This window comes from Oncorhynchus mykiss, chromosome 1 (genome assembly GCF_013265735.2).
Source record: "Oncorhynchus mykiss isolate Arlee chromosome 1, USDA_OmykA_1.1, whole genome shotgun sequence".
NCBI classification, from domain to species: Eukaryota; Metazoa; Chordata; class Actinopteri; order Salmoniformes; family Salmonidae; genus Oncorhynchus; species Oncorhynchus mykiss.
This window is the reverse complement of record NC_048565.1, coordinates 69,645,208-69,670,763: the sequence shown is the minus strand read 5'-3', so window position 1 is coordinate 69,670,763 and position 25,556 is coordinate 69,645,208. Positions and strand designations below refer to the sequence as shown.

The following is a 25,556-nucleotide window of genomic DNA, read 5'->3' as shown; positions in this document are numbered from 1 at the left end:
GGGCAACGGACAGCATGCCTTTGAGTTAGACCGCCGCTGAACTCCAAGGGTAAGTGTACGTGTGTGTGCGTGTACGTGTGTGTGTACGTGTGTGTACATACGCGTCACGTAAACTTTAATAGTATGATCTCTAGAATGGATCTTGTAGTTAGAATATTTCTTATCAAACCACACATTCTTTCAGCATGTTATAATATGTAGGCAAATGGTACCCTCTAAAACAGCCTTCTTTTAGGATGTGGATGTGGTGGTGAGCTTCTGAAACTCAAAGGCAGCCAATATGGAGTTAAATAACTACTATTTAGCCATTACGGCTGTAAAATATTTACAGGTGACTAACCTGCTGAAGGGAAGTGTTGAAGTTACATGCCTTACATGGAACCCAAACTGGCTGCACGCGTGAACCATCGTGCATAAATAGATTTTGTCCCCCCACACCAAACGCGATCACAACACACAGGTTAAAATATCAAAACAAACTGAACCAATTATATTAATTTGGACAGGTCGAAAAGCATTAAATGACACTTTAGCTAGTTTGCACTTGCTAGTTAATTTGTCCTATTTAGATAGCTTGCTGTTGCTAGCTAATTTGTCCTGGGATATAAACACGGAGTTGTTATTTTACCTGAAACGCACAAGGTCCTCTACTCCGACAATTAATCCACACAGAAAACGGCCAACCGAATCGTTTCTAGTCATCTCTCCTCCTTCCAGGCTTTTTCTTCTCTTGACTTTATATTGCGATTGGCAACTTTCATAAATTAGGTGCATTACCGCCACTGACCTCGTGCATCTTGCAGTCACCCACGTGGGTATAACCAATGAGGAGATGGCACCTGAGTACCTGCTTCTATAAACCAATGAGGAGATGGGAGAGGCAGGACTTGCAGCGCGATCTGCATCAGAAAAAGAAATGACTTCTATTTTAGCCCTTGGCGACGCAGACGCTCATTGGCGCAATAATTGAATAACAGATGTTTACATTTATTTTTACAACACTCGCGCACGTGACGCGAGCGGTGTAGTCAGGCTGTTAGGAGCTCCCAAATAGAAAGCATGATTCATTACCCACCCCATTGTTTTATTCCTCCAAGAACAATAACCCTGGTGAACTAATCTCCCTGGCATACCAGGATTCCAAAGTTTCAGCACAGAGGGGGGGGCGGGGTAACTAAATACATCTAGAGATGTATTTGTGTGCTGGCAATGGAGTGAAAATCCAAACCATTACTGTGTGTGTGGACAGGGAATGGAAATGCGGGAATAGGTTTCTGCACCCACATCCAATGATTCTCCCAGTTCCAGTGGCTTAGAGCGAGAAACGCAAATCAAGCACAGCACATCTGAAGGAGTCAAGTACACATCCGTCTCCATGACCAGAATCTTTGCTGTATTGCCTTTGTCACTCACCTAATTTTTCTGTGTCGGGGAGAGACCCATGTGGACGTGACGAGTGTCATTTCACCATCACAGCTTCAGCTAATGTCCAGTGACAAAGTGATATCTCCGCTATGTTATCGCTTACCTCGAAGCTATCCAGCTTGGCAGAGCAGTTGACCAGCAGGACCCTGGCCAGCAGCAGGAGGAAGGGATTCCCCACCAGGCAGTACACAGACTCTCCATCCAGGAGAAGACTGCTGAGCAGGGCTGAGGTCAGGGCCCCAGGCTGGGAGGGAGAGAGAGGACACAGAGGAGTTAGACTGGTATACGGCTTAGGAAAAGATCCATGATCTGTTGTCGCTTTGCTGCTCTGTCCCCTGAAGTGATGCCCGAGACGACAACTCTAACCCTCTTGCCGCGCCTTTCTGGCACATACCCACTTGGTAGGCTGATGGAGCCCAGCTGAGGGGCATTAGTCAATCGAGTGTGTGATCGGCTGGACAATCAGCCCCAACAGTTGACAGGTTGGGGCTAAAAGACAGTTTAAGGTATAACTTATGAAACGGTTAAGTTATATCTGTAAGCATTTCTGTAGGTAAATTACATAATAAAGTCTAAGTTGGAACCATTTACTCTGTCTGCCTCGCTGAGCCTCTGTACCCTGAGATCTTCTTAGCTCTGGTCCATGGCAGTGGCCTGTCCCCAGGCTCTGACACAGTGGGTATGAGGGGAAAAGCGATTTACCCAGAGAAAGGTCTTGATTCTTGCCTGTGTCTCCAGTCCAATACTTTTAACAAACACTTTTATTAACTCAATAAGTGCAACTTTATACCTTTTTTCCACAAAATGCAGTGGCACATTAGTGATTGCATGCACTTATTGAGTTGATCACAATGCATAAATGGAGGAGCTCCATTTACAAGGGTCCTCTAAACAACAAGGCAGATGAATCACAGCCTGGAAAAGTATTCAACAGCAGAATGACGGTCTCTGGTGTAATGTGAGATAAAGTCGACCAATCACGTCACCTCACCCTCACATAATTGGGTCCTGTCCCTCTCCCATTCCTCCTACAGTTGTCACGATAACATTTTACAAACAATACAATACCAGTCCAAGTATCATGACACCGAGTAGTATCACAATACCACAGGGGGGGGAATTCAGTGACATGTATACTACACAGTATATACACAAACTAAACTCTCAAACACACACTTTACACTGCTTCTTGAACAAAGTAGTTAACCCCCAACAACAACTGCTCCCCGGATACAGATGAAGTGGATGTCGATTAAGGCAGCCCCGGGAACCTCTCCGATTCAGAGGGGTTGGGTTAAATACGGAGGACAAATTTCAGTCTACTACTACTTATCCTGATGCCTAGCCACTTCACCCAGCCTTCATGTACCCCTGCAAATTGATCTAGTACTCCCTGTATATAGCTGCATGTGTGTATTGTATTCCTCGTGTTATCATTTGTAACCCGTTTCAGGAAGCTAGGCATGTGTCGCACATCACTACTTCACAGGAGGCATTTCAACTTTCTTTTTATTATCAATATTCGTTTTTTGGCAGGAATGTCTTCTGGAACATGTGAACTTTCATGTGCCTTAATAACAAAGTTGTATGCCATTTGTAAATACAAAGTTAAATTTACAGCAATCCATGATTGGCTGAGATAATGGATGGGCTGGACATGCCGAGAGATGACTTCGGATTGGTCTGCCATGTAGCATGCTTCGGTCTACAACATTAGCTGCTCAGTATGTGCAGATAGAACTTTCTACAGCAGCTTGTTCTTTAAAGAATTCATGAACTGAGGTGTTGCTTCCACTCAACATTGCTGCTCTGAAATTAACAGGCGCTATTAGACAAAGATCAGTGGGGAAAAGTTGTGATTGACTATTTTCTGGAGGACGACCTTGCCATGCTGACTCGCTCTGATTCTGAAAATGAATCAGAAATGCCTGAATTAAGTAAAAACATTTATTGAACCAGGCATTCATTTCTGATGACAGTGTTGGGGAAGAAAGACCGACAGTGTTGTCACAGAAGTTAACATAGTTTTGAAATCGGTGGAATGCCCGGTGGAAGCAGAGAATGATTGCCAAATGTGGAGAAAGTTGAAAAAAAAACAGAAGGCTGTTGTATAAAACACCTGTCTCCGGATTACATCTTGAAAATAAGAGCAACCATGGCATCCATGACAGAGGGAGAAGTTGTCATCCATGTAACGCGAGAAGTTGTGTCTTGCTACATTTTCAGATATGTTTCTAATTGTCAGAAAGTTGTTTTCATTGCTAGTTCCAGCCTAATGTTAGCTAGCTATGCAACATTGACCCTAGTTCGTTAGCTTTTGTTACCTGCAGATTCACGCATGGTGCATAGTAGTAATGCCGCATTCAAAACAACTGGGAACTCGGAAAAATACGAGGTCAAATCATGATGTCTGATCTTCAGGTCAGAAAGACGGAGCTCTAGGAGGAGGTCCGGGGTGCTGAGTTGGAATTCCGAGTTGGATGACCATTTCAAATGTATTTTTCCGAGTTCTCAGTTGTTTTGAACATGGCATTAGAGTTGAGATAATGGTTCATTGTTCACGTCTAAACAAAAAAAGACTCCACGAGGCCTCCCGGGTGGTTAAGGGCGCTGTACTGCAGCACCAGCTGTGCCACCAGAGACTCTGGGTTCGCTAGCCGGGTGCACAGTGTTTCCTCCAACACATTGGTGCGGCTGGCTTCCGGGTAGGATGCGCGCTGTGTTAAGAAGCAGTGCGGCTTGGTTGGGTTGTGTATCGGAGGACGCATGACTATCAACCTTCGTCTCTCCCGAGCCCGTACGGGAGTTGTAGCGATGAGACAAGATAGTAGCTACTAAAAACATTTGGGGAGAAAAAGGGGTAAAATTGAACAAAAAAAAAAAAAAAAAAAAAAAAGACTCCACTATGCAAGTAACCATTTCAATGTACTGTTTACACCTTGCATGTGACAAATAAACGTTGATTTTATTTGATATAGATGATAAGGATAGAGATGATAATGTGAAGAACATGACCTGCACCAAAATCAGATTAGGAAATAGGCAGAGAACTAGATAAAAAGTGCATTTTACTACTACTTATTGCTACTACTTTCACCACTGGTTGTTTACTACACTAGCTTATTCACTCGGTATAGCACATGGCCTCGAGTGATCCTTAAAGAAATGGGGGGGGCTAAGTCTTAAGACGGTGTGAACTATGCTGAATGGGTGTAGACAAGAGCTCTCCAGTAGGTGTACCAATACATTCAAGGTCTATTTTCTCAAAAGTATGGTTACAAGTTTATCAACTTTCAAAGCAGAATTACTTTCCCATTGTTCCTCAACTGTAGTGTATGATATACAATTTTCTAGCTCTGAGTCTCGACTTTTATCCAAAGTAAAAAGCCATTTCAAATTTTACTACATAGGAATCCAGGTGGTGGGTCATTTATTTTTAATTTAAAAAAAAAGCTAAACTCTGCATCGCTGGGAAGGGCTCGTAAGCAAGCATTTCACAGTAAAGTCTACACCCGTTGTATTCACACTTCTACTCAATGCAACACATATTCAAATAACTCCAAACTGTTCACTGTATAATACAATTGCATTGGCTTATTTGCTCATATTTGCAGAGGACTGCCGGTGATTTGGCTAGAGGAAAGGGAGGAATATACATGCATAATGATCTGCATGTCATTGTGGCAGTAAGGGGAAAACTGCATGAATTCTTGTTTACTCTTCAATTAACGGACACTCTCCCTCCCACTATCTCCCTCTCATAAAAATACACAAACACATACCGCTCCCAAACAGAATGTACGAAGACCCAGAAAGATAGATTTTTGATTTAAAGATATAGTTTAGGCTTACATTAGGCCTACGTAAATCCTACATTTGAAGCACATCTCCTGAGTAGGAGACCATTTTCCTTACTTCCTGGGCCAATCAAATTTGGCAAGAGCTACTGTCAATTCAATGTTGTTAGCTAGGTAGGTAACATGACTGAACAACATTGTTTGTTATCAAACTAATAATTAACAACCTGGGCTTTGTTTACAAATGGCTTATGTAATGAAATTATATAAAATGTGCATGGTCTCTTTGCTGTAAAGCTAACTGACCCGCTCTGCCCATTCATCGCCATTCACCCATTATTGTCGTAACTCTCCTGATCAACACCTGTGAATGCTTTATGCATCTCTCCAATATGCCTTGTCTACTGCTGTCTTGGCTAGTTCTTACTGTTTTACTTCACTATAGAGCCCTCAGTCCTGCTCAACATGCCTTAGATAGCTCTATTGCCCCACCCCACACACGCGGAGACCTCACCTGGCTTAACTGGTGCCCCCAGAAATGCTTATTGAAATTCTCAATTATCGTAGATTTATCGGTGGTGACAGTGTTTCCAAGCCTCAGTGCAGTGGGCAGCTGGTAGGAGGTGCTCTTATTCTCCATGGACTTTACAGTGTCCCAGAACTTTTTGAAGTTTGTGCTACCGGATGCAAATTTCTGTTTGAAAAAGCTAACCTTTGCTTTCCTAACTGCCTGTGTATATTGGTTCCTGTTCAACATCTCTCATATTGTCTGAGATCCCTAAAGATTGGAAAGCTGCCGCGTTCATCCCCCTCTTCAAAGGGGGAGACACTCTAGTCCCAAACTGTTACAGACCTATATCTATCCTACCCTGCCTTTCTAAAGTCTTCGAAAGCCAAGTTAACAAAACAGATCACCGACCATTTCGAATCCCACCGTACCTTCTCCGCTATGCAATCTGGTTTCGAGCTGGTCATGGTTGCACCTCAGCCACGCTCAAGGTCTTAAACGATATCATAACCGCCATCGATAAAAGACAGTACTGTGCGGCAGTCTTCATCGACCTGGCCAAGGCTTTCGACTCTGTCAGTCACTGCATTCTTATCGGCAGACTCAATAGCCGTGGCTTCTCAAATTACGACCTCGTCTGGTTCAGCAACTACTTCTCAGACAGAGTTCAGTGTGTCAAATCAGAGGGCCTGTAGTCCGGACCTCTGGCAGTCTATGAGGGTGCCACAGGGTTCAATTCTCGGGCCGACTCTTTTCTCCGTATATGTCAATGACGTCACTCTTGCTGCTGGTGATTCTCTGATCCACCTCTACGCAGACGACACCATTCTGTATACATCTGGCCATTCTTTGAACACTAAACAAATCTCCAGACGAGCTTAAATCCCATACAGCTCTCCTTCCGTGACCTCCAACTGCTCTTAAACGCTAGTAAAACTAAATGCATGCTCTTCAACCGATTGCTGCCCACACCCGCCCGCCCGTCTAGCATCACTACTTTGGACGGTTCTGACTTCGAATATGTGGACAACTACAAACACCTAGGTGTCTGGTTAGACTGTAAACTCTCCTTCCAGACTCACATTAAGCATCTCCAATCCAAAATTAAATCTAGAATTGTCATCCTATTTTGCAACAAAACCTCCTTCACTCACGCTGTCAAACATACCCTCAAAACTGACGATCCTACCAATCCTTGACTTCGGCGATGTCATTTACAAAATAGCCTCCAACACTCTACTCAGCAAATTGGACGCAGTCTATCACAGTGTCATCCGTTTTGTCATCAAAGCCACATATACTACCCACCACTGTGATCTGTAGGCTCTCATTGGCTGGGCCTCGCTACATATTTGTTCCCAAACCCACTGGCTCCAGGTCATCTATAAGCCTATGCTAGGTAAAGTCCCACCTTATCTCAGCTCACTGGTCACCATAGCAGCACCCACCAGTAGCACAGGCTCCAGCAGGTATATTTCACCGGTCACCCCCAAAGCCAACACTTCCTTTGGCCGCCTTTCCTTCCAGCTCTCTTCTGCCAGTGACTGGAACGAATTGCATAAATCACTGAAGCTGGATCTTATATATCCCCCTCTAACTTTAAGCATCAGCTGTCAGAGCAGCTTACTGATCAATGTACCTGTACACAGCCAATCTGTAAATAGCACACCCAACTACCTCATCCCCATATTGTTACTTATCCTCTTGCTCTTTTGCACCCCAGTATCTCTACTTCCACATCTATCACTCCAGTGTTAATGCTAAATTGTAATTATTTCGCCTCCATGGCCTATTTATTGCCTGAACTTCCTACATTTGCACATCCCATTGTGTTATTGACTGTATGTTTGTTTATCCTGTGTGTAACTCTTGTTTTGTCACACTGCTTTGCTTTATCTGGGCCGGGTGGCAGTTGTAAATGAGAACTTGTTCTCAACTGGCCTGCCTGGTTAAATAAAGGTGAAATAAAAATAAAAGCATGCTCCATTTTTCCTGTATTACTCAGAGGCTGCATGACAGTGAACTTGCAATTGCAAAGCCTACACAGACTGGCCTGTGCACTTGGTTATACCAAGCATTGAAATGATACAATATATCATTTTGCTCGCTCTGCTTCAATGTATCAAATGTAACAGTAGACTCACCATGGTCTGCATCCCCACTCGCCATCACGGCTAAATTCTATTTAAAAAAACTGATTTGATGGATAGAGGCGTAGGAAGAGCAGACAGAAGCAGGTGAGGGATGGCTGGAAGGACATGCGACTTGCCTGCTGGCTGATTACAGCTACAACATGTGAGATGTGCATGAAAGTGACATTATTGGACTGGTGCATACAAGACTATTAGTTGCTGTTGCTTAAATTTAACTGAATTTATAAATAAAACTGACTTTAGAAACATTTCATAACAGGCGCCAACTGGTTCTTCAGATTGGAAGGGACGAAAAATGTGATAATATCATATGAAATGGTACTACAGTACTCTAAAATGTTGGTATCATAAGTATCATGACGTTTTGATACTGTGATATTACCATGGTTCTGTTCTACTGTGCAACACTACTTCATCCCTTCCTCCGCAGACTCACTCTATACATCCTCATTACCCAGAGCAAAGGGTACAAGGGGTAGTCTGTCCTCACCATTCATCAAACCATGTCAGAAAGTCACAGTGCTGCCACACAAATGCAATTCTTGCATCCAAAATCAAATCAGCTTCTAAAACAGTTGATGGGCTGGTAAAGTCTTCAGGGAAATAGAACAGTCTAAAAGGTTGAGATCCTCTAGGTCAGACCTTGGGAGAAGGGTGGCTGTGGATACATTTTAAAAAGCAGTGTGCGTGTAGTTTAAGTAGAGAAGAGGAGATGGAGTTACTGTTACTCTGGGTGTATGTTAGTTGGCAAGTGCTGATAAAAATAACAGCAGATAAAACTTCCCGGACAAAATGACCAGGAGAAAAAAAAAAATCGCATTGCAAAATAATGCTTTATATTCATTGATGGAAATACGAGTCAATGTAAATACAATTTTCCGTCATGCTCATCAGTCTGTTCATTTTCATAATTTAGTGTAATTAAATTGGCCCGTGTATATTTTCTTTCGTCATCATGCATCTTATTTATCCAACACATGAGCGGGATTTCTCCTGCATCTCCTCAGCTGGTTGCTGCTGGAGTAAAAAAGTGCTTTCATAAGCCCATTCATTACACAACAATTCTAAAAGCAATCGCGTGTGAAAGTTTTGGTGCACGATTATAAAGAGCTACTATTTTTATTACTCAACTGGTAATGGAAGCTCACCAATCAAGTGCAGGCAACAGGCTATCAGCACGTCACCCCGTTATTTTACAATGTGAGCAGGAGGCAGTATGCATTTTGAAAATATAATTGTTTGAAACCTGAATGTTTGATTTCATATTATGAGGCGTCTCAAAGTAGCCTATAGGCAAAATTCGACAATGGAAATGTAGAAGCAATTATTTTAGAAAGTCCGGAGGAAGCTTACAATTTGGCAGCTAATGAAATGAGTGCATGGAACTCAGCCTATAGGCCAATGCAGCAGTAGCCCTAAAACTTCCATTGCTCTTTCACACCGTGGATTATTGATTATCGAAGGGGGGATTGTTGGATATATATATATTTTTTTTAATGTAATAGCTTACTGTGAGGAACTATAGTTTTAATATATTATCATGCAATGCGCTCGTTAGCATTCTCTATGTGATTTTACATGTACGTGTTAGTCTGTAATCCAAAGGTTAGCAATGCTATTAGTGGTGTTTGGAAACACCGGCCCTTGTGTTCAATGCCGAATTACCAAATACACAGGTATGGCACAAGGTCGGTATTAAGGTACACTATATATACACAAAAGTATGTGGACACCCCTTCAAATGAGTGGATTTGGCCATTTCTGCCACACACGTTGTTGAGAAGTGTATACAATCTTACACACAGCAATGCAATCTCCATAGACAAACATTGGCAGAAGAATGGCCTTACTGAAGAGCTCTGTGACTTTCAACGTGGCACCGTCATAGGATGCCACCTTTCCAAAAAGTCAGTTAATCCAATTCCTGCCCTGCTGGAGCTGCCCCGGTCAACTTTAAGTGCTGTTATTGTGAAGTGGAAACGTCTACGAGCAACAACGGCTCAGCCGCGCAGTGGTAGGCCACACAAGCTCACAGCTGAGTACTGCAGCGCATAGCGCCTAGAAATCTTCTGTCCTCGGTTACAACAAACTGTCTTTGGAATCAACAACAGCACAAGAACGGTGCTTCGGGAGCTTCATGAAATGGGTTTCTATGGCCTATCAGCACACACTGTATAGGAATAATGGTCTGGGTCTGTTTTTCACAATTCGGGCTAGGCCCCTTAGTCCCAGTGAAGGGAAATCTTAACGCTACAGAATACAGCTTTTTTTTTTTTTACTTCTTCAGGATCTGTGTCCACAGGACGGTTGAGCTAACGAAGGCTAATGTGATTAGCTTGAGGTTGTAAGTAACAATAACTTTTTCCAGGACATAGACATATCTGATATTTGCAGAAAGCTTAAATTCTTGTTAATCTAACTGCACTGTTAAATTTACAGTAGCTATTACAACACTCCTGTGCAAGAAAGAATACCATGCTATTGTTTGAGTGCACAGTTTTGAACATAAAGTTATTAATAAACAAAGTTTGGGCAGTCTTGACACAATGTTGAACAGAAAAGCATTGGATCAGTCTAAAACTTTGCACATGCACTGCTGCCATCTAGTGGTCAAACTCTAAATTGCACCTGGGCTGGAATAATACATTATGGCCCGCTTAACCCAGAAGACCAATTTGTCGGAGGAAACACTACACCCGGCGACCGTGCATGTGCCCGGCCCGCCAGAGGAGTTGCTAGAGCATGATGGGACAAGGACATCCCTGCCGAAACCCTCCCCTAACCCAGACGACGCTGGGTCAATTGCGCACCGCCCCATGGGTCTCGCGGTCGAGGCCGGCTGGTCTCGAACCAGGATCTCTAGTGGCACAACTAGACCTTAGACCAATGCGGCACTCGGGAGGTCCGACAATACTATTCTGAACAGCACACCGTGGTTCCATATGTGACAGATTAAAATCTCTCTTAGAAACTTAGAAAGAGGAGGAATCTAAAGATGCAACAACTAGGATGGATTGCTAATAGGATTGTGCCTTTGGCTACTTGACAACGAAAGAAAGTTGATATGAAAACCAATAGGACAGGAGATAAATGGTATAGCGGTGGGTCCAATCGGGAAGTAAATGAAAATAAATGTGCCAAAATTATATAATTACTCCTGTCTATACAAAAATAAATACAATAATTTAAAATAATTCACCAGAAAGCCTGACTTCTTAAGCATCCAATGCCTATGAGTCCGGTAAATTTATCAAATGGGCAGTAAATTAACATTCTCCCAGTCACGTTGTCCGGCGCCACATTTTCATAACAAAAACCCTGCTGTTACTGTACCTCAGTGAGGGAGGTGAGCAGGGCCGGAGGAAGCAGGTCAGGGACATGGATGGCGACAGGGGGACCCGTCCAGTTACTCTGGGCAAAGAGGTGCAGGCAGGCCACCGCCAGGGCCAGCAAGGCATTCTCCCTGAGAAAGAGAAGAAAGGAAACAGAACGTAATGTCACAATGAATAGGAACGAGATCCGTGAGTGTAGGAGGGGGGGGGGGGGGGACAGAGTCTGGGGGACAGAGAGAAAGAACAATGAGGGAGACCAGAGGGAAGGCACAGAACAAAGAACTATTAGACACTAGAGAAAAACGAAAACAAGGAACAGAACAAAGGAGGAGCAACAGAAAGGCTAGAGAACTAAATGAAAGGGAGTTCAGAGGAAGAGAAGCAATAAAACAAGGCTTCTAAAACAAGCGACCACAAGCTCAGTACAGAGACGAAGGGGGAGAAAGAAACACTGAAGATACGGTCATTTAATCTCCACACTGCAAATCAGGCCAGCAGCCTTCCCGAAGTGGACACAGCGGGCTGCTCCAGTCCTCACAGCAGGACTCATTCAATAGGGTGACTGGGCTGTCCGGGCACAGACTCAGGGCAAAGAGCGACTGCTTCCCATCAATTAAAGCTATGCATACACACAGTACAGGCCTCTCCAACACACCTAGCTGACTAACGCAGAAAACGGAAAGAGACGGAAATAAATGATCCAATACAGGAGGGGGAGAGAGTAGCAACACCTGCTGAAATACCCATTCTCCCACGGGACAGGAGGAGATGTTAAGCTGTTCTTATTAAAAATTAATAATTCATGGAGCAGGAAGCTTCATTGGGCTCCATTCAGCGAGGGAACAGCCCGTGCCTGGTAATTCTCCTATCACTCCCCTCAATAAAAGTCACTGTGTACTAGGGCTGGGCGATATGTCCTAAAAATCATCACAAAAGACTATATGATTTATGGGATATTCATACAATACATATCATGAATTTTTTTGTTATGTTCTCTAAATAAGCTTAGTTGTGCAACAAAAGGTCAAATACACTGCATTTCAAACAGTCAGCAATAATCTAATGAAATCAGGGCTTGTGAAATTATACCTAGGCTAAATAGAAGCCTTCCAAAACCGTAAGACCCACAAAAAAATATGAAAATACACTTGTTACAATTTTAACCAAAACGCACCTTCACTAATAATGACTAACTTCTTGTAGCAGGCATTATAGAAAATTAACACAGGTCTCAAACTCTCTCTTTTTTTTTTTTAAATTTAAAGTTAAGTTCTTGTTTTTCAATCAACCAACAAAACACATTCCACATTCACAGATGTGACAGGCTTTTAAAAAATTTAAAAATAATAATACCTTTGAAAAAATAAAAATACAATTAAAATGAATGATAGTCAAATAAAAGCATTTATTTTTCTTAATCTATATATTTTCCTTGGTACATATACATATACATATACACACACATATATATACACATATATATACACACATATATACACACATATATACACACATATATACATACACATATATATACACACATATATACACACATATATACACACATATATATACACATATATATACACACATATATATACACACATATATATACACACATTATTATATATATACATACATACATACATACATACATACATACATACATACATACATACATACATACATACATACATACATACGCACATATACATACACACACACATACGCACACGTACTCAAAAACTAAATTAAAATAAAAACACACACAAAAAAAAAAAACATTTAACACTTGCAGCAGCACTATCAAGGTTCTTATCAGCTACAGTGCCTTGCGAAAGTATTCGGCCCCCTTGAACTTTGCGACCTTTTGCCACATTTCAGGCTTCAAACAAAGATATAAAACTGTATTTTTTTGGGGAAGAATCAACAACAAGTGGGACACAATCATGAAGTGGAACGACATTTATTGGATATTTCAAACTTTTTTAACAAATCAAAAACTGAAAAATTGGGCGTGCAAAATTATTCAGCCCCTTTACTTTCAGTGCAGCAAACTCTCTCCAGAAGTTCAGTGAGGATCTCTGAATGATCCAATGTTGACCTAAATGACTAATGATGATAAATACAATCCACCTATGTGTAATCAAGTCTCCGTATAAATGCACCTGCACTGTGATAGTCTCAGAGGTCCGTCAAAAGCGCAGAGAGCATCATGAAGAACAAGGAACACACCAGGCAGGTCCGAGATACTGTTGTGAAGAAGTTTAAAGCCGGATTTGGATACAAAAAGATTTCCCAAGCTTTAAACATCCCAAGGAGCACTGTGCAAGCGATAATATTGAGATGGAAGGAGTATCAGACCACTGCAAATCTACCAAGACCTGGCCGTCCCTCTAAACTTTCAACTCATACAAGGAGAAGACTGATCAGAGATGCAGCCAAGAGGCCCATGATCACTCTGGATGAACTGCAGAGATCTACAGCTGAGGTGGGAGACTCTGTCCATAGGACAACAATCAGTCGTATATTGCACAAATCTGGCCTTTATGGAAGAGTGGCAAGAAGAAAGACATTTCTTAAAGATATCCATAAAAAGTGTTGTTTAAAGTTTGCCACAAGCCACCTGGGAGACACACCAAACATGTGGAAGAAGGTGCTCTGGTCAGATGAAACCAAAATTGAACTTTTTGGCAACAATGCAAAACGTTATGTTTGGCGTAAAAGCAACACAGCTCATCACCCATCCCCACTGTCAAACATGGTGGTGGCAGCATCATGGTTTGGGCCTGCTTTTCTTCAGCAGGGACAGGGAAGATGGTTCAAATTGATGGGAAGATGGATGGAGCCAAATACAGGACCATTCTGGAAGAAAACCTGATGGAGTCTGCAAAAGACCTGAGACTGGGACGGAGATTTGTCTTCCAACAAGACAATGATCCAAAACATAAAGCAAAATCTACAATGGAATGGTTAAAAAATAAACATATCCAGGTGTTAGAATGGCCAAGTCAAAGTCCAGACCTGAATCCAATCGAGAATCTGTGGAAAGAACTGAAAACTGCTGTTCACAAATGCTCTCCATCCAACCTCACTGAGCTCGAGCTGTTTTGCAAGGAGGAATGGGAAAAAATGTCAGTCTCTCGATGTGCAAAACTGATAGAGACATACCCCAAGCGACTTACAGCTGTAATCGCAGCAAAAGGTGGCGCTACAAAGTATTAACTTAAGGGGCTGAATAATTTTGCACGCCCAATTTTTCAGTTTTTGATTTGTTAAAAAAGTTTGAAATATCCAATAAATGTCGTTCCACTTCATGATTGTGTCCCACTTGTTGTTGACTCTTCACAAAAAAATACAGTTTTATATCTTTATGTTTGAAGCCTGAAATGTGGCAAAAGGTCGCAAAGTTCAAGGGGGCGAATACTTTCGCAAGGCACTGTATTTCAAGCATTCGCTGAGACGGGCCAATAGTTTGTTTTTAGGTTTTACAGTACCTTACACAACATGTATCTGCGCATTTCCCTAGTCACCCCGTTCACTCTGTCCAGTTTGAAATATAGTTGAATAGTGGAGACCAGAGTCTATCAAACTTGGGCTGTCTCTTGTGGAGGTCATAAGTGAGCTTTTCAAGAGGAAGAAAGTCAACAATCTGGTCAATCCACATTTTAAATGTAGGAGGGGTTTTAGAGGCCCACAATAGAAGAATACATTTCTTAGCAAAGTATGTAATAGTCATAAGCAAATTTTCTCTGTCAGGATCAAGAACAAAGTCATGCTGGGCATTAAGAAGATAGATACACGGGGTCATATCAAACTGTACCTCTAGTATTTTCTGTGCAGCAGTATGTACAGATTGCCAGAATCTGTCAATCTCCCTACAGCTCCAAAATACATATATATAGGTTCCGCTTTCAGAGGTACATCTTTTACAGTTAGGAGACATATCTGTTTTCATTCTATGGAGTCTCAAAGGAGTATAATAAAATTTGTACAAAAATTTGTAATTAGATTCTTTCATTTTTACACTGGTAGAGGAGCAGTATACCCTGTCGCAAACCTCCGCCCATAACTCATCACTGATAGTCAGACCAAGGTCCTTTTCCCAGATTATTTTCAAAGGAGTAAAGGAGGAGCTTCCTTTCTCAGAAAGGAGTCTATAGATGTAAGATATTTTGCCTTTAATGGATTGTGCTGTGACAAGAAGGGTTTCAACTTCATTCAACTGAGTTCTAAACCTCCTCTTGGAGGTAAATTAGGAAATTACATGTCTAATTTGAAGATGTTTTTTTTTTTTAAATGGGATCTTGGCACATCGAATTCACTGCAGAGCTCTTGAAAGGATTTCAGTGTAGTGGTTTTCTGATGAAATAGGTCTGAAAAGGTCCTGATTCCTAGAGTATGCCAAAGATTAAAGTTGGCATCCCTCAGGGCTTTTGGCAAGTCTGGGTTGCCTACTATAGGCGAGTGAGAACGTTTGGGAGGAAATGCCCAGGTATTTCTTACAGTCCCTCCACACTAGTAGGGTGCTGTAAATCGCAAAGGTTTTGGCTATGTTGCCCACTTCACTAAAGTTATTAATTAATATAATTGAGCTTAAGGGCAATGAACCACAGGATTGGGCTTCTATCTGAATCCACGTTGACTCTTGTCTGTTTGTGATCTATGTTAGCATGTTGCGGATTTGGGCAGACCAGTAGTACAGTTGAAGGGAGGGAAGGGCAAGACCACCTTTAGATTCAGGTTTTGATAAAGTGGAAAACTTGATCCTAGGTTTTTTATTGCCCCATATACATTTGGTGATGCTTTGGTTAGTTGTTTTGAAGAAGGAAACTGGGAGATAGCATGGGAGCATCTGAAATAAGTAGTTTAGTCTAGGGAGGACGTTCATACGGATTACATTAATTCTTCCTACTAAGCTAATTGGGAGGGAGATCCAGGTTTGTAGATCGTTCTTGATTCGATCCAGGAGTGGAAGATAATTTTCCTTAAAAAGGCTATTCAGATCTGGTGTTATGAAGATCCCGAGGTATTGAAACCCGTGTGTTTTCCATTGGAAAGGACAAAGTGTCTTCATAGAGCTGGTGAGTGTAATATTGAGAGGGCAGACAGTGGATTTGTTAAAATTTATCTTATAACCTGAAAACTTGCCATACTGAGCAATTGTGTCTAAAATGAGAGGGAGGGATTTCTCAGGGTTGGATATGTAGAGCAAGACATCATCCGCGTAAAGCGAAATCTTGTGCTGCAGGCCACCTGCAGAAACACCCATAATACTTGGATTGCTCCTTATCAGCTCTGCCAGAGGCTCCGCCCCCAACAAGTAGAGCAGCGGGGACAGCGAGCACCCTTGTCTTGTGCCCCGTTCTAGAGGGAATCTGGCAGAGTTCAGTCCATTAGTAGTCACCATGGCATTTGGATGAGAGTATAGTGATTTGATCCATTTAATAAAATTTGGGCCCATATTGAACTTTTCTAAGACTGAAAACAGAAAGCTCCACTCCATCCTGTCAAACGCCTTCTCAGCATCCAGTGAAGCCAGCAGGACAGGGGTCTTTTGTGCGTTTACTTGATCAATAATATCAAAAAGACGGCGAATGTTATCAGAAGAGTATCTGTCTCTAATAAATCCAGTTTGGTCAGCATTTATTATTTTGGGAAGAAGAGTGTTTAGTCTTTTGGCGAGCAATTTGGTAATTATTTTCTAGTCGAAATCCAACAAGCTTATGGGCCGGAAGGACGAGCAGGATAGGGGGTCCTTGTCCTTTTTTAGCAACACTAATGCGAGCTGTGTGCATTGAGTCTGTGAGAAATCCGTTTTTTGCAAAAATCCTCCAGCATTGGCATGAAGATAGGGCTGAGCTGGGGCCAAAAAGCTTTGTAGAACTCTCTGGGGAATCCATCTGGGCCTGGGGACTTATTAGGTGGCATGGAGGTAATTGCCTCCAGGATCTCCTCAGGAGTGAAGGGGGAGTTGAGATCTTCCTTGTCAGTCTCTGATAGTTTAGGTAGCGAGATTCCCTCTAGGAAAGAGTGGAGTTCTGCCTCTGTGTGTTTTCTCTCAGAGGTATATAGTTTGCAGTAAAAATCATGAAAAGTTAAATTGATCTTTTTTTGGGTCATATGTGACCTCGTCCTCTGCTGTTCGGATAGCCATGATTGTACGCTCTGACTGCTCCTTTTTTAATTGGTAAGCAAGCAATCTACTGGGCCTATTGCTATACTCATGGTATTTCTGTTTAGTAAAGAAAACTTGTTTTTTTATCTCCCGAGTGTAGTCCAAATTCAGTTTGGCTTTGGCTGCTTTAAGATGACTCCAGGAGGTGCTGTCTAGGGATTGTTTATGTATTTTTTCACAGCATTCCAGCTCCCTCTCAAGATATAGCCTGTGTGCTTCCATTGCTTTTTTCTTAGAGGAAGCATATGCAATTAGATGACCTCTTAGTGTGGCTTTAGCAGCGTCCCACATTGTGGCCGGAGAAACAGGACAGTCTTTATTGTCTTGTGTGTAGTTGTCTATCCATGTAGTTACCAATGTATGGAACTCGTCATTTGATAGCATGAAGGTGTTGAATTTCCAGCTCTTTGACCTCGGGATGTTTTTGCAGAGGTCAAAGCAGAGGTGGACAAAGGCGTGATCTGAAAGTGCTATGGGTCCGATTGTACATGTGGCTGAATTTATGAAACTCTTTGGGATAAAAATGTAATCTATACGGGAGTAGGTGTTATGGACATTAGAGTAGTATGTATAGTCCATAGATGAGCTATTATTCTCTCTCCAGATATCTATCAGTCCCATCTCTTTAGTAAGAGAGTTCAACATCTTTGCAGATCTAGGATTTGTGGTGGGGACTTGAGATGATTTGTCTAGGGTTGGGTTAAGGGTACAATTAAAATCTCCGGTCACCACGCCAAAGGAGACACAATGCTCATTGAACAGGGTTATAATTTTTGACATGAAGGCAGGAGTATCTGTGTTAGGGGCGTATATGTTTAATATAGTAATTGGTTGACCATATAGTGACCCAGTTATCAAAATAAATCTCCCCTCCGGATCAGATATGTTTTTGTCAATTATGAATGGAACATTTTTATGGATAAGTATGGCTGTGCCTCTACTGTTTGATTTGAAAGATGAGAAATACACCTGTCCCACCCAAGCTCTGCGGAGTTTGGCATGTTCAGCATCAGAGGTGTGTCTCTTGTAATAGCGCAATGTCTGCTTTTTCCTTTTTTAGAGCACATAGTATCTTTTTTCGTTTTATTGCATGCCCTAGACCATGGCAGTTCCATGTCAATAGATTTAAGGTACATTGAGTAAATAACACAGTTGCCCTCATCCAGACCACAGTAAAAGAGGGGAGAAAAATAAAATCAATAGCCCAGCCTACATATGCCTCCCCCAAGGGACATAGGGAACCCCAGGTAATAATAGCAACAACAAAAAAACAGGGAAATAAAAGTAGGCTGAAACATTAGTAGGCCTAGGTTAGGCTATACAGCCCATCCCTCTCAGTTAAAGGACAATAAATATAAATTGGACGGCTATAACGACATTTAGGGGGTGGATCTCTGGATATCGGCTATATGTCGTCTTACCTCCTTTAGTAATGGCATTAATCGCATTTAGTCATTGGTCTGTTTCTCATTGGCCAGGATTGTCTTTCAAAAAACGTTTTGCCTCTTCGGGAGTTTTGAAGTGTCGCAAGGCTCCTTGGTGAAGAATCCTGAGCTCGTTTGGGTATTTGAATCCCCTGAAGATGCCTCGGTCAATGGAGTATTTCTTCACTTCGTCAAATTCTCTGCGCTTTCGGCGTATTCCAGCTGACAGGTCCTGGTGTAAAGCGAGTTTGGCGTTTCCCACTGTGATGGTGTTGTTTTTCGCCGCCTGTAGGACTCGTTCCTTGTCGGTGAATCTCAGGAAACGTATGGTGATTGGGCGCGGTGGTTGACTGGCTGCTGGTGGGGGCCTCAGTGCTCAGTGAGCGCTCTCGAGTTCTATGGGCCTGTCGGTGGACAGGTGGAGCCACTCGGGAAGTTTGTCTTGCAGGTAGCGGATCAGTGGCATGTTTCCCTCTTCTTTTTCGCCCAGATTGAATAGAACACAATTATTCCTTCGTCCCCTGTTTTCCAGGTCCTCTGTTTTCTCTTCCAGATGCTCAATTTTCTTTTTAGCATATGCTATTGTTTCCATGGCATCTTTCAATAAGTTTTCCATGGATAGGATTCGCCCCTCTGCCTCGTCCAGGCGCCCCGCGTTTATGGTTGGCAAAGTGTTTTCCAGGATTGTCACCTTGCCCCCTATCGCACTGAGCTGAGAATTAATGGCATCTAATTTAGTGTTTAGTTCTGTACGTTGGGATCTCAACTCAGAAAGGATGTCTTCGACAGAGTGCGAGGTTGGCATTCGTTGTGCCTCGTGGGGGAGCGGGTTCTCTTGCTCCTGGCTAATGGCGCTAGTTTTTCTGAAGCTAGCTTCTTCTTGGAGGCTTTTTCCGTCGCTAATACTCGAGTCCGGGTAAAAATGTCACCTGTAGTGTCGCTTTTTGTAGCCGCCATTACTTTTTCTTACTAAAGCTAAATGAGTGTGAACTTGGAGTGGAGGTAAGATTAGGAATTGGAAACTACTTGTGCGGAGCTCTTAGTTCATGCGGCCATCTCGTTCAAGGGTCATGTGATCCCCCTCAAACTCTCTCTTAACCACAAGCCCACATTCTAGCGAGTAAACAGATCTTTATAAGTTTAGCCAACATGGATCTATACGCTTGCTAACATAGAACAGTTGAATTGTTACACACACACCGTTCTGTCCGTTTCCAGCTGTTTGAACAGCATGCTAGACTGCCCACCTCGTTCAGATGTTGAAATCAAGTGGCATACCTTATTTCTCAGAATGAGAACGAGTTGCTATTCCTTATAGAATTGTGTTTTATGCTTATTGCACATTTATAAAACAGACTACACACCTGGTGTAACAGTCTTTGGCTTTCTGCTGCCAGTGGTACCACAATGCCGCGCACAACAAACTGAGCATTAATTTACCAGAATTAATATTCATTGATACTGCCGTTTTAGTAGTGTCCGCTCTGCGTGCAATTTGAGGAGTTTAGACTTAAGGTTATCATTAGAAAAGTCTCTATTACATTAAGATAATTTTATTCATTCATATTGCTGTACACTTAAAAAGGCAATCTGTTGGCTTATATGAAAGCATATTCAATCTTGTTTAGCCTTGTTTATAATAAAGACTAATGTAGTGTCCACCAACTTGGATCCTGGAGAGCTAGAGTATGCAGGCTTTTGTTCCAGCCCAGCACTAAAAACACTTTATTCAATGAACTGATTAACATTGAATGTGTCAGCATGAGATCCCTACTCAGTTATTGTTTCTTACCGGTCAGCCTTGTCCTCCTGTGTGCTGTCGTTGAGGTAGGCCAGGACCCGTCTCTCCAGGTAGGCGTCGATGGACTCTCCGTCGCTGCCGTCTCCACCACCAAGCAGGTCCAGGACCTGAGGACTCAGCAGCACCGCCTCAAAGTCTCCATCGAACAGGGACTGCAGCAGGGGACCCGCCTCTGGAAAGCAAACAAGAAGAAGCAGTGAGATAAAGCGGTAACACAGGAAAATGGCAATGACATCAGAGATACTTTGTGTGTGTATCTGTAATAATGGGTGGCTCAAAACAGGATTGTTAAACATAGCCTAAGTATTTAGTTATTCTGAAACTATTCACCATCTTCTGAACTGTTTTTCCTTTGACTGCATGGCGTCGTCTCATTTCTCTGTGGAACACCCATTAGCTTTGAAAGGCACTAAGGTGCAGCCTCATTGTTTGAAATAGGTGGATCATTATCCCCCAGATACCTCTACATCCAATTCAAATTACCTCAAAGGCTACTTGTTTAGAGTCAAAGTATTATAGCCAAACCATCTCATTATTGTTGTCCCAGAACCATTACCATCCAGGAATGGAGAAAATCAAGCATGCCACTGGACCATACGCTGTACCTCACTCCAAGGGCCTCTTACCTCCACAACACACCTACTTTCATTTGTCTTATATTGTTAATCCAACTCCATATTTCCATTAGCAAAATGAGAATATTGAACAATGCCCTGCAGAAGATCATTTGGTGTGTGCATGCAGACTTATAGCTGTTGGAGGGGCATTGCTGAAGGGGGAGGAAGAGGAACAAAATATTAAATTATAAAGAGAACAGCTATGAGGCCAAGGTGTCTCAGCCTGGAGTAATTGCATTTTATGCATTGGTTGTGTGCTTGGCTTCAGCATCTATACAGCTTTCATTAGTTCTTTATGAGCAGGGAGGCTGGCTGGGCTCATTAGCATTGATTGCATTGCGCTTCACTGATGGGAATGAGTGAGGGCTGAGAGAGAGCAACGGGAAGGAGGAGAGGCTAGGTGTACAGTATCAGAAGACTGGCAAACTAAAACAACCCCACAAACTGGCAAACACACACAGCGTGCATCCCAACAATCTCTAGTACCCACAAATGTAAAAGCATTGGATTGGTGCAGGCATGGGCCAAAGACTTTCCATAAACCAGTAATGTCCTTTCAAATCCATGAAGGGAAGTGAACAAGTGCACACTTTGGGAGAAAATAGATTGGGACAGCCACAGTACACCAAAGCCAATACTTCCAAAGATAAAGCTACAGGCACCCCTATTGATTTGAATTAATCCATCCATTCATGTTTTGCCCAAGGTAGAAGTGGTCAGAAAGTGACAATTTGGACCTGAATGCCAAAACAAAAAATTCAAGAGATCGAGGTGCTCAAAGTTGACCCATTTTGCATACCCCACCCTACCATGAGACATCCATGTCATCATTCCTGAAAACAAAAAACGGTTTAGTTTGATATCATTTCGAAGCTTAAAGAGTTGTAAAACATATGAGTTAATGAAAAATAATAACAATAGTCATTTAAGCTTTAACGCCAATTATCAAAAATGCCTAAACTGATTTTTTCAAGTTCAAACTCAGCAAAAAAAAATCCTTTGTTTATTTTCAGCAAACTTAACATGTGTAAATATTTGTATGAACATAACAAGATTCAACAACTGAGACATAAACTGAACAAGTTCCCTGCTGAACAAAGGGGGGGGTCAACAGTAACAGTCAGTATCTGGTGTGGTTTTGTTTTTGCATTATTTAAACCAAATTGAACATGTTTCATTATTTATTTGAGGCTAAATTGATTTTATTTATGTATTATATTAAGTTAAAATAAGTGTTCATTCAGTATTGTTGTAATTGTCATTATTACAAGGGGGGGGGGGGGGGGGGGAATTGGCAGATTAATCGGCATCTGCTTTTTCGGTATCGGCGTTAAAATCATAATCGGTCGACCTCTACTCTCAACCACTGTTAATAACATTTCAGCTTCTCAAATACATTTCAGCACTGTCAAGAAACGGATATTATGGAAAACAACTGGACCTCAAATGAGTCAGTAATTCAGCAGTCAATGTAAGGCAATTCAGTATGGGAGAAATATGATTCTGAATTGCCCAAGGCCTCTCAATTTTCAAGCAAACACAATACATAAGCGTACATTTCAGAATGGCGAGTGCAACAGACTCATATCTGCTACAAGCACACACAGGGAGGGGACTAGCTAAACTGAACAAAACTATAAATGCAATATGTAAAGTGGTGGAGCTGAAATAAAAGGCCACAGAAATGTTCCATATACACAAAAAGCATATGATGTTTTTCATGGTTCAGGCTCCTTAGTTCCAGTAAAGCGGAATCTTATCGCTACAGCACACAACGGCATTCTAGACGACTCGGTGCTTCCAACTTTGTGGAAACAGTTTGGGGAAGGCCCTTCCCTGTTTCAGCATGACAATGCCCCCGTGCACAAAGCAAGGTCCATACAGAAATGGTTTATTGAGATCGGTGTGGAAGTACTTGACTGGCCTGCACAGAGCCCTGACCTCAACCCCATCTAACACCTTTGGGATGAATTGGAACGCAACTGCGAGCCAGGCCTAATCGCCAAACATCAGTGCCTGACCACACTACTGCTCGTGGCTGAACGGAAACAAGTCCCCGCAGCAATGTTCCAACATCCAGTGGAAAGTCTTCCCAGAAGAGTGGAGGCTGTTATCGAAACAAAAGCGGTACCAAATCCATATTAAAGCCCATGATTTTGAAATGAGATGTTTAAGGAGCAGGTGTCCATATACACTACATGAGCAAAAGTATCTGTGACTAACAGATGCATATCTGTATTCCCAGTCATGTGGATTCCATAGATTTGGGCCTAATGAATGTATTTCAATTGACTGATTTCCTTATATGAACTGTAACTAAGTAAAATCTTTGAAATTGCTTCAGGTTGCGTTTATATTTTTGTTGAGTGCACATTTATTTCTATGTCATGAGTTTAGACTTGCTGGATATTTTTTTTTACTTGTACAGTGTAGTGAAAAGCAGGCCAACATCACATTTACAATACATCATTTCAATACAATCTGATGTCGGAAACGGTGTGCTTTTGGTTGGTGAGTGATGTCTCAAAAGGCATAGCCTAATTTGCTAAATCCAAATGGAGACAAAAATATATCAAGTCATGTCTATTCTGACAACAGCACATAAAACCAGCCCAGACAACTATGACACAGCTGCATCACTTGATACAGCTCACGGTACTGTGCCTGGATGATGGGCGAGAAATATATGATGACATGGCTGATTATTGTGCAAAGCCAGTGACCTCGGATTTAGCAAAGATGAGCATACATGCCAAGAAAATAGCCGAGCATATAGAAAATAGCGACCGTGCATGGTGATTGTCCATAGAGTCTTAAGTTCTTTCATGGGGGATGGGATGCTTCGCCCCACTGTGCTATCATAAACGTGCGTTGCCACAGCTTCAATGCAGTAAGTTGACAGTGTTCAGCGAAAGATCATGACAGCGATTAACTCACTATTGCTGCCTCTAGTGTATCGAGAACTAACACATTACGGAGATCAAAGCTACCGATTAGTTGAACTAGCTAAACACCCACCTACCGTATATTTGCATCCTCACGGGGGGATGCGTGGCCAAGGGCTGGAACGTAAATTAATCTGTCCAAATTGGAACGTTTAAAAGGTATGTCCCTCCCCGTTTCGTTTGTTTACGAAACGTTTTGCAAAATAGGCGTAATTAATACGCTCCTGGTGGGATGTGGCAAAAATCGGTACATAGCTTCTATAGCTCGCTAAGTTGATACCTGTATATTGGTGACATAGTTAGCTAGCTGGTACCTAACTATATGTAAGGTTATATTCAAAGTAAAATATTTAGAGTATGAGATCAATACCCAGCCAATTAGATATACATGTGCCTAAAATGACTCAATTCCTGTCGGTCTAGCCTTTGTAGCTAGTAGTGCCCACCTAGCTGGGTGTTCTAGTTAGCTAGGCTTTGCGCCCACAAGTTGACAGCGAGTGTGCTTGGTACAGTAGCTAACTAGTTATCATTCAAACCTGTATTGAGCGAACTGGCTAGTTCAATTAATCTAGCTTCGATTAATCATATCACGTAGCCTTAATATTGAACCATGTTGAGACATTACACATTAGTCAAATGACATCAAACCATTGACAAACCGACGGACAGAGGCTATAACTGCGTGCCATATGTCTCCACACATTGTTAGGGTAGTTACCTTACGTTAGCTGAACGTCACATTAGCCACCACCAAGCTAGCCATCGTTTAATTGTAGCTACATTTCTCACAAAACACAATCTAAATCTACACCTAAATACATGTAAAGTGTGATAACAACACTGATTTTCGCATACTTCATTTGTAATCTCACCTGCAGAGCTGAAAACATTCTGCTTCCATTCCGTTGCCTCGCTTGGTTTCAGAAAACCTCGGAGCACGGGAATCTCTGCTTCCCGCACCATCTCAAAATGTGATGTGCAACAGTCGCACAAAGAAGTCAATACTGTTTCCAACCAGGATCGGCGTAATTGTAAATTGACAATATATAACCTTACTACTGTAATGTAGCCTATTTCAATGTAATTGTAAACATTTGTTCATTTCAACCCATGTGCAGTGAGAAGCACCAGTGAGCAGCCATGACAGATACGCATTGCATCATGGGAAACATAATCAGTATAATATGGAAGCCCGTTTCCTAATATGTCGATACTTTTTTTTATGTGGAGCATTATGTTTCGATTTCCATTATACACTTTGCAGCGATCAGCACAGCAGGGGCCTCATACACATTGTGTACATTTTACGCTAAATATCTGCATGCTCTATTTCTGCAAAGACTTCGCACTCACAAAAATATTGAGATTTAAACTTG

At 42.1% G+C, this 25,556-nt stretch overlaps 1 protein-coding gene across 1 annotated transcript in view; it reads right to left on the bottom strand.

The window, feature by feature from the left end:
- The window catches only part of ttc27 (tetratricopeptide repeat domain 27), a 122,551-nt gene extending 97,196 nt beyond the window's left edge, over positions 1-25,355 (bottom strand). The window contains exons 1-4 of the mRNA XM_021610238.2: positions 25,053-25,355; positions 20,610-20,790; positions 11,217-11,346; positions 1,529-1,669 (exon numbers count right to left, since the gene is read on the bottom strand). Of these exons, the coding sequence (XP_021465913.2) occupies positions 1,529-1,669; positions 11,217-11,346; positions 20,610-20,790; positions 25,053-25,143 (543 nt within the window). The 5' untranslated portion in view covers positions 25,144-25,355. The remainder of the gene's footprint in view (positions 1-1,528; positions 1,670-11,216; positions 11,347-20,609; positions 20,791-25,052) is intronic.
- Between the last annotated feature and the right edge of the window lie 201 nt (positions 25,356-25,556).